This window comes from Tupaia chinensis, unplaced genomic scaffold, assembly GCF_000334495.1.
Source record: "Tupaia chinensis unplaced genomic scaffold, TupChi_1.0 Scaffold000355_1, whole genome shotgun sequence".
NCBI classification, from domain to species: domain Eukaryota; kingdom Metazoa; phylum Chordata; class Mammalia; order Scandentia; family Tupaiidae; genus Tupaia; species Tupaia belangeri.
The window spans coordinates 15,649,716-15,664,909 of NW_006159850.1; the positions used below are offsets into that span (position 1 = coordinate 15,649,716).

At 45.5% G+C, this 15,194-nt stretch overlaps 1 protein-coding gene across 2 annotated transcripts in view; it reads right to left on the bottom strand.

The window, feature by feature from the left end:
- Positions 1 to 2,906: 2,906 nt before the first annotated feature.
- The window catches only part of PMFBP1 (polyamine modulated factor 1 binding protein 1), a 61,330-nt gene continuing 49,042 nt past the window's right edge, over positions 2,907 to 15,194 (bottom strand). For both annotated transcript variants that reach the window (XM_006152690.3, XM_006152689.3), the window contains exons 15-21: positions 10,861 to 11,025; positions 9,898 to 10,065; positions 9,493 to 9,660; positions 8,355 to 8,458; positions 7,619 to 7,693; positions 4,024 to 4,262; positions 2,907 to 3,223 (exon numbers count right to left, since the gene is read on the bottom strand). In XM_006152690.3, the coding sequence (XP_006152752.1) occupies positions 3,207 to 3,223; positions 4,024 to 4,262; positions 7,619 to 7,693; positions 8,355 to 8,458; positions 9,493 to 9,660; positions 9,898 to 10,065; positions 10,861 to 11,025 (936 nt within the window). In that variant the 3' untranslated portion in view covers positions 2,907 to 3,206. The remainder of the gene's footprint in view (positions 3,224 to 4,023; positions 4,263 to 7,618; positions 7,694 to 8,354; positions 8,459 to 9,492; positions 9,661 to 9,897; positions 10,066 to 10,860; positions 11,026 to 15,194) is intronic.

The window sequence follows — 15,194 nt, forward strand, 5'->3', positions numbered from 1 at the left end:
AAAAAAAAAAAAAAAAAAAAAAAAAAAAAGAATGTATTATCTTATTATCACGAACAGAAATAACTTTACTTTTTTCTCTCTGGCTTGGATGCCTATGATTTGTTTTCCTTGCCTAATTTGTCTGGCTAGAACTTCCAGTACTTTGTTGAATTTAAGTGGCAAAAGTGGGCATTCTCCCTTGGATGCTTGATTAAAAAAAAAAATGCGAGTACTTTCTGAATTGAGTGGAGGGCTGAGGGATGACTGGATTAGGGTTGAATCATTCAATGTCTATCTTGAATCAATAAAAGAAGCAGGCCTTTCCAAAAAGGAAAAGGCAGTCTTGGTGTTGGAGCAGGGATGTGGCCCCTGCCTCTGAGAGCTGGCCTGGCCAGCACAGTACCTGGTTTACAGCAGGGGTATGGGCAAGACGAGGTGCCCTCCCGTCACAGCCCCCAGCAGGCTCAGCCAGCCTCTGAGAAGAAAAGCTTTTAATCTGTCACCACTGAGTATGATGTTTGCTATGTTTTTTTATTATTATTTTTTTTAATATGTGCCTTTTATTATGTTTAAATAGTTTCCTTCTAGTCCTAGTTTGCAGAGTGTTTTGTTGCTTTATCATTAACTGTTTCTTTTTCTTTTCTTTTTTTAAAATTTATAAATAGGTTTTTGCTATAGGGAGTATGCACTCACCTGACAGAGAGAGATGGTGAGAGAGAAAGTGAGAAATCACCCACTGATGGGGGGTTGGCCACGCCACAGTCCCTTCTCCTTCATTCTCCTCTTGGGATTTTGGACACGCATGCACACATGCCTGGTGTGAGTTTCAAGCCACCAGGTCCAAAATTGAACTACGATTGGCCTTATGGGAGTCCAGTGCCTTAACCACCATACCATCTGCTGGCCCCTCGCGCTCTCTCTCTCTCTCTCTCTATTTATTTATTTTTTTGCACAGAATAAGTCCACACAGGGGAGACAGACAAAGACACAAGAAGAGAGGGGAAGTGAGAAATCACCCTCCAGGAGGGACGGCCACACCACAATCCCTTTTCCTTTTGGGATTTTTGGGAATGTACACACATATGCTTGGTGTGTTTTTCAAGCTGCTGGGTCCAGGACTTGAACTGCGAAGTTGTCCATGTGAGATCCAGCCACCTCAATCACCAAGCCATAGGCTGGCCAACTATTTTTTTTTTTTTTCTTAAAGAGAGATTTTTGCTATAGGGTGTGTGTGCTCATCAGAGAGACAGAAAGTGAGAAATCACCTCCCAGAGGGGTTGGCCATGTCACAATCCCTTCTCATTCTCTCGTCAGGATTTTGGACACACAAATGTGACTGGTGTGAGTTTTAAGTCACTGGGTCTGGGGCTCGAACCGCAGTGGGCTATGTGGGAGTCTAGTGACATAACCATTACGCATCTGCTGGTCCCCCATTTCTATTTAGTATCAACTGTTCAAACTACTTCTTAGGAATGCACTTCTTTGGTTATTTCTTAAAGAATCAGAGGCAGGCTTTTCTGCCCCTCCTCCTCCATTTTTCTCAGTCCATAACCTCTGTTCAGTCAGGTCTTCTGCTGTCAGGGCTCTCACAGCAAGGCGGCTGGGTTTTTGTGTGTTTTTGTGGCTCTGCTGGTTTTCAGTGTTTTTGTGGCTCTGCTCCCTGCACTGTGTTCTGGTGTAATAACCCCAAAGGAAATGGGAGACAACTTTGGAAAAAAATGTACAACAGTACAAGAATCCAGAGACTGTCATTTTGGCCAATGTATGTGAAAATTTGTTAACTATAGAGATAAAATGCCTTTTTATTAATAGTAGACTGGACAGGAGATTTTAATGACATTAAACTTTTGTTTGAATAAATGGGCCAAGGGCTAGAAATAGGAAGTGATTTCATTAGTACCAGATTTTCAGTCATTGTTTTCTCTAGAAAATAAACCCTTATTCTAAGTGAAATGGTGAACATAGAGTATAAAAAGACAGCAACCATCACAACAGAAGCTACCAGAGATGCCCCTGATTCCCACCTCACATTTGAAATGTCCTCCAAGTCCAGGCAAGGGCACCCTATGTAACATGTCGCAATGAGCAGTGCATTTTCTCGAACTTTATTTGTTCAAGGAGGGAGGCAAGTATATTTAAAAATCATTGCTGGAACCAGCAGTTGGTGTAATGGCTACATCTCTGGACTCCCATGTAGTCAACTGTGGTTTGAATCCCGGACCCCGTGACTTAAACTCACACCGGCCGAGTGTGTGTGCGTGCCCAAGATCCTGAGAGGAGAATGGAGGGGAAGGGATTGTGGCGTGGCCATCCCCCCCGGGGGGTTGATTTCTCACTTTCTGTCTCTCTGTCTCTCTCTGCTGCGCGCATGCGCCCTATAGGAAAACCTCTCCCCCCCAAAAAATAATAATAATCATTGCTTTCTTCAGAAATGCAAGCTTTTTTCATTGTTTTTCCCTTTCTTTACCTGGGTAGTTATTTTTCTCCATTTCCTAAAGACTAGAAATATAAATTCTAGACATGTACCCAGTTTAACGAAATCCTACCATAATAAAATAGTTTACCTGTCCTTGGAGTTTGTCATAATGGATTTTTACCTGTACTGATGTGGCTGGGGAGAAAAATAAAATTGTTGAGGGAAGCAATGTAATACGGGACCCAGGAAGGAAGCAGATGGCTGTCTTTTACTCCCCATTTCAAAATGCATCACTTCTCTTCCCTTTTTTGGGAGTCTCAGTATTACTTTTCTGTTTGAGGTTTTCATTTCTTTATTTTTTAAAATTCCAAACAGAGATGGAAAGAAAAAAAGGAGCTAATTATCTTTTGTTGGTTAAAAACTCATCTAGATAAACCAGAAGCTTGCTTTGGGAATTAGAGCTCCCCTGTGTGAGTGACAGGGACCAATTTCTTTTAAAACCCAGAGAAAATAGGAGTGAACATGCTGCTGGGGACTCGTGGGGGTGGAGCTGTCTGCCAGACACTGAGCACTCGCCGAGACTGCTGTGCCTATGTCTTTATTTTAGAGCTTGGGCCTGGAGATGGTCGTCTGGTTCCAAGACCCACTCCACTGCAGGGCGTGGACAAAACTCAATAGGGGGTAGCGGCTTGCGAAACAAGCTGAGACCTTGACGTAGTCCCACAAGTGCTGATCCAGGTCAAGAGGAATGAGAACTCACTGTCCTCCGAAAAACGTGCGTGGAAATGATGCTCAGGGCAAGACGTTCTTTCTAGCAATATGAGGAACCTGAGGGAACAGGGAGGAAATGAGAGTGATTTGAGGAGAAATGAATGGGGTGATTCCTCAAAGACTGGCCTCATGACCAGGCAGCTCTGTTTCAGGGTGACTTCTTCCCTCTGGGGTAACGCATTTATAGGTGTCAGGAAAGACAGCTGTGGACCCACACTGAGTAGAGGACTGGGCAACTATGGTGGCTTTCCCAACACATAGCAGGAGAATGACGCTGCTCCACCTGTTCCTCTCCACAGGGTCTAGGCCAGAGGAGGAGACAGGTCTGAGATATGAGGTGCGTGGGTCTCATCCCAGGCTCTGAGAGCAGAATGAACCTATTTGCCTCCTCCTTCTGTAGATGTAGAAGAATCCTTTTTGTCCCGAATAGCTAAGCAAATGACTTGTGGTCATGAAAGACCTGTATTATTTGTTCTATCTGAATTTCCAATCCAATGATCTTTTAAGAAATAGGGACCAGCAGATGGCATAATGGTTACATTGCTGGACTCCCAAGCAGCTGACCGTGGTCTGAGTCCTAGACCTGGAAGCTTAAAACTCACGCCAGGCGCGTGTACATGCGTGCCCAAAATCCCGAGAAGAGAGAGGAGGAGAAAGGATTGCAGCATGGCCATGCCCCGCCCCACCCCCGGGGGGGATGATCTCTTGCTTTCTGTCTCTCTGTCTCTCAGGTGAATGAATGCATGTGCTCTATGGCAAAAATCTCTAAAAAAAAAAAAAAAGTCATGTTATTTCTTGGACACGTGGGACTAAGCAAGAAGATATTACCATGGCAAAAGACAAAAAGGCAGACGCACCTGAGCAGTGGCGCAGCCCGACAAGCTTGGTGAGGTCCATTCTTTGGCCCACATCCTGGGGCGTCCCCCTCCAACCCGAGGAACCGCACACCTTGCCCCTCTGCGTGGGCTCTGTTTTGCTGGGACTGAGGGCTTTGGTGCACAGCCTTGGGTGCCCGGCTTTCATCTTCTTCTCTTCTATCTCATTCTTCAGCTTCTTGTTTTCCTGCTGCAGATGGACCATTACGTTGTGGAGGTGGCTGTGGGAGGAGAGGGTAAGAAAGTGGGGGCGCTTGTTGTCATGAGAATGACGGCGTAGATGTTCAGTCCCTTTCAGTGCCCATGTGTGTCCTGTGGAAGGAGCCCAGTCTGCGGTTGGCGTGGACCAGAACTTGCACTTCTGACCCACTCCATCAGAAAACAGACCCACTGGGCCCGTTTTCTTACCTGTCAGATGAGGACAATAAAGCCTGACCTGCCTAATGAGGCTCATAGAAAGATCCAGTTTGACAAGTGATAGAAACTTGATTTAGAGACCCAGAGGCTGCTATGAACAACTCTGATCATGTGTCCCTGGTTCTTGTGGCCTCAGAAACATTCACCCAGTACTGATGCCAAAGTTCATATTCCCTCTGCCTCCCTTTTGCCAAAGATTTTGGAGCCCAGGGGGTCCTGGCTGTTGAGAACTTGGCAAATTACTTCTGAACATTTTATAGAAAAGTTTTTATGAAATTAAATAAGTTAATACAGATAAATACCACATGGTAAATAATAAATATTAATTGAACAATTATTCTTACTTTAAATAATTTTTTACTTATCAATATTATTTCTTAATTTGACCAGAGAGAAATAGAAAGAGATAGGGAAAGTGAGAAAGCAAGCCACCAGGTCTGGGACTTGCACCATGGTAAGACCATGTGCCTTAACCACCACACTGCCTGCTAGCCTTGCTATTAATATTATTAAAACACAATTTTCCTGGGCCCAAAAGGTGGCATAGTGGTTAAGGTGCTGGACTCCTACATGGCTGACAACAGTTATAGTCCTAGACCCGGCAGTCTGAAACTTACTCAGGGCATGTGTGCGTGTGTGCCCAAGATCCCAAGAGGAGACTGGAGGAGAAGAAATTGTGGCATGGCCATCCCTCTCTGGGAGGCGATTTCTTGCTTTCTGTCTCTCTGGTGAGTGCATATGCCCTATAGCAAAAACTCTCTCTTAAAAAAAAAAAAAAAAATCCAATGAGAAATCCACAACCACATCCTCAAATCATAACTGGAAAAGCATAATACCTGTGATCTGATCATTTTCGGCTACTCTTGAGAATCAACTCTGTTTTGTAACTTCTTCTCCAGACACACTGAGGGCATCCTCTGGTCACAGATTCATAAACCAAGAATGCATCCTTAGTCCTAGGGCCTCTTCTTTCTTTGTTTTTCTCTTTTTAACATTTTTTTGTTGTTTTGCTATAGCGCACGCTTGCGGAAATTTCAGCCTGTATTGCCAGAGCATGCAGGAGAGCACATAACCCCTAGAGAACACAGGCTCACAGATACTTTAAATTCATTTGCTGTCCTTGGACCACGTCACTTTCATTCAACCAGAGACAAAATCAGAGCCGAAGATTTCCAGGGCACAAGACTGACTACACCGAGATGTTATTTCCTGCATAAGATCGAGCCTAGCATGTGTAGTCTCTCCTGCAGTGTGCAGTTACATAGGCTAGGCACGGATTCTGAGCAGCTCCTAAGCACCCAGAGCTACAGAAGGTCATGCCCAGCACACAGCTCAGGCTCCAAAGGTGAGGGAGGTGGGTTAGCTGGGAGAGCAGGCTGGTTGACACCATCCCAGCCAGCAAGTCTAACTGGGTGAGATCTAGAGCCTGAGCTCATGGTCTCGGCTTTGGCCCCATCTTCAACGTCCCCTGGGACCTCGCAGTGCAAAAGCAATGCAGCCTAATCCTAAAAATTCTTTTAAAAAATGGCCTGCAGATGGCACGGTGGTTACGTCACTGGATTCCCATATGCTGACCACAGTTAAGAGTCCCGGACCCAGTGGCTTAAAATTCATGCTGGACATGTGTGTAGGCGTGCTCAAGATTCTGGGAAGAGAACGGAGGAGGGGGGATTACAGCCTGACCATCCTCCTTGGGGGGTGATTTCTCACTTCCCCTCACTGTTTCTGTCCTTGTATCTCTCTGGTAAGTCCATACGCTCTCAGGCAAAACTCTTTTAAAAAAAAAAAAAAAAAAAAAAAGAAAAGAAAGATAGCTTTTCTTTAGGTCAAGCAAACTCAAGAACTTCGCAAAACAGAACATTCTGGAACTTGGCACAATTTAAGCAAAAGTCTTGAAGTTATCTGTCAACTTCAGATTCTGACACCTTCAGAAAATGTTTTTGTCCTGGTGAAAAATGTCATGCCTTTTCGAGAGGAAGTTAAAGAATCAAGCCTTTTCTCCGAACTTATGTGTTATCCTCTTCTCTCTACAAACCTGGCTGGCCTTGAATATACCCCTTCCCTTGTAACTCATTTCATGTGCCAGTGGGCCTGGAGGTGGGTCTGAGCACTGCCTTCATACTCTGGTTCCCTGTCATTCTCTCTTGCTCGTCCCATCAGCAGCCCTGAAGCCTCAACTTCTAGTTACATAATCTCCTTATTCCAATGGCCTTGTCCTCTCCTTCGACCCAGCCACCTGGCCCAAGGTCAAAGCCTAGAATAGTTTTTCACTTAGGGGTTTTTCAGCCATGAATGGGTTCCAGAAGTGCTGGGGCACTGACTCTTATCAGTTCTTAAGGTCAGGTTCAGGGCAGCTGCCGCTTGGTCCACTTTGTCATGAGAAGCCCATTCCAGACCCTCTCTGTGGGCCAAGAACATATTCTAAGTGATCCCTATCAAAGATTGGGAAGCAATTTCACAGGGCTTATCATTACCTATTATTATGTTGCCATCTCCAAAATCTCACTTTTAGACCTAATTGCCACTGTTCTCAAACTTCCAACACTACTCCCAAACCTCACAGTCAGCTTTGGTCAAGCAGGGGAAACAAGACCACAGTGGAGGGTGGGGCGGGTTGAAGGAACACGGGTCCCCAGAGGACCAGGTGGAACAGAGGAACCCCATTGACCTGGACAGCTGACTTCAGACTCTCCCACGAAGAGCTGTTCCTTGTCTGCGCCTTCACTGGGAGTTCTTTGTTACAGCAGCTTAGCTCCTACCCTGACTAATCCAGTCTGTCTTTCAGTGCCTGATATTTTCTCAGTATTCCTGACCTCTGAGAATCGCAGAAGGTGAGAGTGGAAGGAACCTATATACTATCAAATCCTATTTTAGTGTTGGGAAAGGAACCGAGGCGTAAAAGAGGTCAAGTGATGTACCCTAGGTCATGCATTGGGCTGTCGGGGAAGTCCTGATGCATTCTTTGCATAGAAAAACATGGAAAAAGACATCATTGACTTTCCAGACACCCTAATACAGATTCAGGACGCAGAGGGGCTTCGGAAAGCACCAGACCTTTCTTGGGGTCTGATCCATAGATCAAATATTAAAGCCAGCCTGGGCTTCTTGCTAACTTTCTCACTAGGTCCCAAGAGGTAGTGGATGGTGTGGGAAGACTTACTCCTTTTCACCAGTCAGCTTGGCGATGTATTTGACCTGTTCACGGAGCTTGTTTCCTAGTTTCTCATTGGCGATCCTGGAATAAGATTGGCAGGAGCAAAGGGCAGCCTGTCAGCCAGCCTCCTGCGAGCAGGGCACCGCTGGCTGAACGGGCTTCTGCTGGGTCTGGAGCCTTCCGAGCAGGTGGCAGTTAGGAGGACTCTGTACTTAGCTCCTCTGCAAAGTTACCATGATCCCCAGGTGAGTTCAAGGGATACAGCAGCGACGCTGGTCTCCGGGCTGGAGAGAGGACATTTGAGCCAAAGCAAAGTGTCCCTTCTGCCTTTGAGCCGCTCTAGTGCTCAATCAGCAGGGCTTTCCAAACCTGCCTGAAGAGTTGGGCCCATCACATTCCCAATCCTTGGGCACGGGCTCAGACTGGATGGGTTTCCCAGGAGGGCAGGGTGTATGTGTGTGTGTGTAATGTGTGTGTGAAAGTGTGGTGTGCATGTATGTGAGAGTGTGTGGTATGTGTGTGTGTATGAAAGTGTGGTGTACATGTATGAGAGAGAGAGAGTGTGGTGTGTGTGGCGTGTGTGTGTGTGTGAAAGTGTGTATGTGTATGTGAGAGAGTGTGGTGTGTATGTGAGAGTGTGTGTGTGTGTGTGAGAGAGTGAGACTAATCTTTGGCACTCTTTTGGCTCCTCAGCTCAGGCCCAGCCCTGGGACCCTGCCACGTGGCTGCCTTCCTTACTCACTTCTGCTCTTTCGCCCACTGCTCCATGTTGGACATAATCTGATCATTATCTCGGTGGTGCCTGCAGGGGTCTTTGGGCACAGACCGCTGGGGCAGGCAGCAGGGCTTTGGTACAAGAAGAAAACGAGACAGTAAGGGGTGGGAACACAGGTCTGTCACCTCTCTCCTCCCAAATCTCCTTCCCACCTCCCTCTTCTTTCTGGGCAAGAAGGGGCTCTGCTGTACTGTCAGAGGCCAGGGTTGGAGCTGCTGCAAGCACCTCCTCTCCAGATATGCAGGTTGCATCCCACACCAGGGTGAGGCCTCTGAGGAGGCACCACTTACAGAAGAGATAAGGTAGATTTGTACACTCACAATAATGACTCAGCCTAAAGGCATTAAAGTGACTTGATGTTTTTGTTTTTGGTATTAAGTATACAAGTCAGGTTTTTTCTTTCTTTCTTTCTTTCTTTCTTTCTTTCTTTCTTTCTTTCTTTCTTTCTTTCTTTCTTTCTTTCTTTTTTCTAACAGGTGGAAGAAAAATATCAGGAGGAAGAAACACCTTTTTGGTAATTTAAGCAAAGGCTATGTGGCTACCCCCAGATGTCCTGTGGTCTCCTGCCATGAACTTTATTTCTAGGGGAGCTGGGTGTAGGTCATGTTTGGAAGGTTGTGCAGCCAATTCCACTATAAGGTTTGGGTGCTGGAACTGTCAGCATGACCTTGAGGGGGGCTGTCCCATGGACCATCTGAGTGAGGGGCGGCTGATGGCCTGACAGTGTCCTCCCTGGAATGCTGCCTTGTTCTGCGCAGTATCTCCCTATCAGTCAACAAACCACAAGAGTATGAGGGAACTTCAGAAGATTCATGGGAAAAGGGAATTAAATATGAATGTGTTTTGGAGCACAAAAAAGGAAATCCATGCATGGCTTTTTTATAAGATGCATTTTCCATGAACCTTTGGAAGACCCCCTTGTATAGGTGACTTGAGTCTGTGCGGTGGCCCTGAAGTACCCTGACCCTGCCTTGCCCTGAATGGTGGGTGTGCCTCCCTGTGCTCTCAGGCATGCTCATGCCCACTGAGGGCTGCCTGTCATCTGGGTGGTCACAGTTGTGCTGTGAGACCCTGAGGAGGCAGCCAGCAGTTGACAACTGCCCACCTCCTTCTCGTCTGCAAGGAGAGTCTCTTTCAGGGTAGCCATTTCCTCCTGGAACTCCCGGAGTTGCTCCTCTTTGGCTGCCAACATCTTGAGGTCATTCTGGTGCTGCTTCTGCCATTGCAGCACCTGGTTGCTCATCTCCTCTAGCTTCTTGTCGAAGGCCTGTACCTATTCCAGAGCACAGAGTGAGGAGGGGAACCCCAGCCTGACTCCCCAACCCGGGAAGACTCACACAAGGCTGAAGATTTTGTGGCCAGCAGAGGGCACCCCTGTTCTGATTGTTGCTGCATGTGTCCGGAGTTCAGGGAGCCAGGAAAGTGAAGGGAACCCATTAGCCAATGGGAATAGCTTAGTGCTACTGTAATTCTGGGTGCAGGAGGTGGCCAAGCCCTGGCTTCTCCTCACCTCTATCTCACTTTGCTGGTGGAAGCCTTGCAGTTTTTTCAATTCTATATTGAGCTTTTTCATCCTCTCTTCATAAGCAATGATTTCCTCTTCCAGATGAGCTTTCTTTTCTTGGGTCTGCATGAGGCATCTTTGCAGGCTCTTTGTCTCTGAGGTTGCATGATTGAGCTTTCAGTAAAGACAAAGGAGATGAGGGACCAGCAGTTAGTGTAATGGCTATGTCGCTGGACTCCCACGTAGGTGACCGCGGTTTGAGTCCCAGACCTGGTGGCTTAAACTCACGCCGGGTGTGTGTGTATGTGTGCCCAAGATCCCAAGAGGAGAATGGAGGAGAAGGGATTACGGCATGGCCATTCCCCCCTGGGGGGTGATTTCTCGCTTTCTGTCTCTCTGTCTCTGTCTTTCTGGTGAGCGCATGTGCCTTATAGCAAAAACCTCTCCAAAAAAAAAAAAAAAAGACAAAGGGGATGAGAGTGACCCTCAAGGAACTTTGCCCCTCCCTGTGGGGTCCTAAATGGAGAAGAGTGTCCAATCCCTCCCATCCTCTGCCCAGGGTGGCACAGATGGTCACCTTGACAAGTGTCCCAAAGAGGAGTAGGAGGTGACAAAGGCTGGTTTTCTGTTCCCCCTTTCTACCCCCTCATCTGCTTCTTTCTTCTCTTTCTAATCCATGAAACGATCAGCCAGGCATGGTCAGCACAGGCAGGGGCACAGCGTTCCCTGACAAGCCACTCTGGGAAAGCCTGTCTCCCATGTGCTGAAAGACCTGTTAGATTTGATCTGACTTTGCACCCCCACCCCAAAAAAGCCTCACTAAGAGGAAGTAGGCCTTCTCTGGACAGACACCCCAGCCCAGCAAGGTGCCCTGAGGGTAGCCCTTTGTGCAGGAACCCGGCTCAATGCCTGTCAAGCTGTGACATGTTCTTGCCCCCAAACAGGCAAGGCGTGAGACTGTGGCCTCACCTTCTCGAGGGCTTGCGTCAGGTCATCTTGGCAGGCAGCTGACTTCCGGGACAAATCTTCATAGGCTTCTCTGGTGACCATGGTCTGGAGACAATCCTTCTCTTTTTGGATAGCCTTGTCTAGTTGGATCTGCAGACCTAGTATGGACTCCTTGTGAAGGGTGGTCTTTAGGGAGGGAGAACATTGCTGTCAGGGGTCCAGCTCCTGGCCATAGAGACATTCTCTGTGACTACAGGAAATGGGCAAGAGTGGAACGCTTCCCTCTCTGCAATAACCTGCAGAGCAGACTGCCCTTGTTTTCAGCTCACTGTGGTAAAAGGTGGAGCTGTCTTTCCTGGCTCTTCAGCATGCCTCCCATATATTTCTCCTCCTAGCTCGCACCTGCCCCCAGTATGAGGAGGGGCATGATATGCCAAGTACACAAAAAGCCCCTTTCACAGACTCTGCAGCCTCCCATAAAGGTCTGGAATCCAACCCTGGGGTAGTAGACAGGATACATTTGATCTGTCTCATGCCTCACTCGGTTCCTGATATTCACTAGACTTGTGTTTTGCCGCATGTGTTGCGTTCATTGCTGCTTCCCCATTGCTTATAGCTTGAGGTAGGGCACATAAGAGGTGCTCAGGAAGTGCTCATTTTTGTTTTGACTGAGTGGAACTTTGCATTGTTTGCATTTAGGGATCAGTTGAACACATAGTTTAGGCAGAAGCATGCTTAAAAACTTCATTCTGTGTCTGAGGTCCAGCCACAATGGTGCAGGTGGTAGGGCACCACTGTGTAATAATGGAGCCACATGGGAAAGCCCTGGGTTCGATTCCTCAGTCAAGTTGAAAATTGGGTGTGTGTCCATGACCCTGGCTGGCTGGAAGGCTGGGGAGAGGATCACAGAGTGGCAAGACCCAGAGGGAAGGGTGTCTGTCTGTTTCTCTCTAAATAAATAAGTATATATTAAAAAGACAAACAAGTCTGTCTTATACTTAGTAATCAGTATTCATGGTATGGTTAGAAGGGAATTGAGATCTGGAGTCTGAGGATCTGGGTTGAGGTCCAGGTTCTGTCAAGTACTTATTTCTCTGACCTCAGTTTCTGCTTTAGCAAATTGGGTCATTTCAACTGTTCCATAAGTTTTGGATATGATATACGCAAACAGGGCTTTCTAAGGTATCACTCACACGTCTGTGAGTTATCATCATGAGCATGCTGAGCCATTAGCCAACTTATGATATACGTTTAAGTACAGGACAGAGATTTGCTTGGAAGTCTGGAAGCAGGATGAAGACCCTAGACATTCATGTCTGACTTCTGTTCTTCGGTGTCCCAGTACACCTGCGTCCTAATGTGGCCATACACAGAAACATACTCTTTTGGGTTTTCTTGCCTTATCTCCAATAGTTTACTATTTTTTCAGATGAAATTTTGAGTATCTTTGACTCTAAAAATGAAAAAAAAAAAAGGGGAACTTTGACCCTGTATTATATATGCTCTGGTGGTGAAACTGTTCCTAAAGATGAAGCAATTTGGTCTTCTGAGAATAAAAGTGCACCCATTCTGGGGGCTTACAAAAAAACATGGAGTCAGCCCAGTAAACCAAGGGGGAACTTGGAGAAACTGCCTCTACTGCAAGTGCTTGGTAAGTGGTGGCTGAGCTGACAAATGTCACTATAGAGGTGAGATACTAAAAAGGAAAAATAAAAAGATGGTGGGAAAACAAATTACAATAATGCTAGAGGCTGAAGTGAAAGCTTTATTTAAAATTTTGCCCCTCTTTTCTGGCTGGAACCACGGAGGGCATTCAAGAGAAGAAAAAGAAGGTTCTTGCTGTGGCTGAAGCCACCAAGAGAAAGGTTCCTGCTGTGCCAGAAACCCTTAAGAAAAAAGCGAAGAAATTTTGCAGAGCTGAAGATCAAGCACCTGAGAAAGAAGTGTGCTCAAAAGATGCTTCGAAAGGCAAGGAGGAAGCTTATCTATGAAGGAGTATAGGCAGATGTACTTCACTGAGATTTGCATGGCCAGGATGGCAAGAAAAGCTGGCAACTTCTATGTACGTGCAGAACCCAAATTGGCGTTTGTCATCAGAATCAGAGGTATCAATGGAGTGAGCCCAAAGGTCCAAAAGGTGCTGCTGATTCTTTGTCTTCGCCAGATCTTCAATGGCACCTTTGTTAAGCTCAACGAGGCCTCAGTTAACATGCTGGGAACTGTGGCACCACACAATGCATGGGGTACCTGAACCTGAAGTCAGTAAATGAACTACCTACAAGTGTGGTTATGGCAAAGTCAATAAGAAGCGAATTGATTTGACGGATAACTCTTTGATTGCTTGATCTCTAGGTAAATTTGCATCATCTGCATGGAAGGTCTGACACATGAACTATACTGTTGGAAAACGCTTCAAAGAAGCAAATAACTTCCTGTGGCCCTTCAAATGATCTCCACGAGGTGAAATGAAGAAAAAGACCACCCATTTTGTAGAAGGTGGAGATGCTGGCAACAGAGACCAGCTCAACAGACTTATTAGAAGGATGAACTAAGGTATCCACCATGATTATTTTTGTAATCTGGTCAGTAAATAAACAGAGTGACTATTTTCAGACCTTAATATATTGTTGTATTAGTAACTTTTTTGTTACCTTGCCTCTGCCTTCCCTGAAATATTGTGTTATATCTTGATGCTTGGTAAAATCAAGCCAAAACTTCTGCAAGACCAGGGTCCATTTTATATTTTGTGAAAATTGCTAGGGACTTATGGAAAGCTTTTCCTACACCAAAAAGGTCAAATGTTTCCCCTTTGAATTATCCTGAGTAAAAATGGGTTTATTCTAAGAAAACCTACTTCAAGGCATTCATACATGATTTGTAGGTAAGGTAATAAAATAAAGGTCAGTTTACCAAAACTGTAAGTTTAAAAAAATAAATTAAAATAAAAATTTGGTAAGACAAGTGGTTCAACTTACAGAAAGATATCTACATCTAAAAAAAAATCTACATCTATATCTAACTCTTTAGATATAGGCATATGTAAATGATAAAAATCAAGAAGTTCTGGGAACCAGCAGTTAGCGTAATGGCTATGTCGCTGGACTCCCACGTAGTCGCCCACGGTTCGCGTCCCGAACCCGGTGGCTTAAAACTCACGCTGGGTGCATGTGCGTGCGTGCCCAAGATCCCAAGAGGAGAATGGAGGAGAAGGGATTGTGGCGTGACCATCCCCCTGGTGGGTGATTTCTCGTTTTCTGTCTCTATGTCTCTCTCTGTCTGGTGAGCGCACGCGCCCTATAGTGAAAATCTCTCCAAAAAAGATGTACTTCACTGAGATTTGCATGGCCAGGATGGCAAGAAAAGCTGGCAACTTCTATGTACGTGCAGAACCCAAATTGGCGTTTGTCATCAGAATCAGAGGTATCAATGGAGTGAGCCCAAAGGTCCAAAAGGTGCTGCTGATTCTTTGTCTTCGCCAGATCTTCAATGGCACCTTTGTTAAGCTCAACGAGGCCTCAGTTAACATGCTGGGAACTGTGGCACCACACAATGCATGGGGTACCTGAACCTGAAGTCAGTAAATGAACTACCTACAAGTGTGGTTATGGCAAAGTCAATAAGAAGCGAATTGATTTGACGGATAACTCTTTGATTGCTTGATCTCTAGGTAAATTTGCATCATCTGCATGGAAGGTCTGACACATGAACTATACTGTTGGAAAACGCTTCAAAGAAGCAAATAACTTCCTGTGGCCCTTCAAATGATCTCCACGAGGTGAAATGAAGAAAAAGACCACCCATTTTGTAGAAGGTGGAGATGCTGGCAACAGAGACCAGCTCAACAGACTTATTAGAAGGATGAACTAAGGTATCCACCATGATTATTTTTGTAATCTGGTCAGTAAATAAACAGAGTGACTATTTTCAGACCTTAATATATTGTTGTATTAGTAACTTTTTTGTTACCTTGCCTCTGCCTTCCCTGAAATATTGTGTTATATCTTGATGCTTGGTAAAATCAAGCCAAAACTTCTGCAAGACCAGGGTCCATTTTATATTTTGTGAAAATTGCTAGGGACTTATGGAAAGCTTTTCCTACACCAAAAAGGTCAAATGTTTCCCCTTTGAATTATCCTGAGTAAAAATGGGTTTATTCTAAGAAAACCTACTTCAAGGCATTCATACATGATTTGTAGGTAAGGTAATAAAATAAAGGTCAGTTTACCAAAACTGTAAGTTTAAAAAAATAAATTAAAATAAAAATTTGGTAAGACAAGTGGTTCAACTTACAGAAAGATATCTACATCTAAAAAAAAATCTACATCTATATCTAACTCTTTAGATATAGGCATATG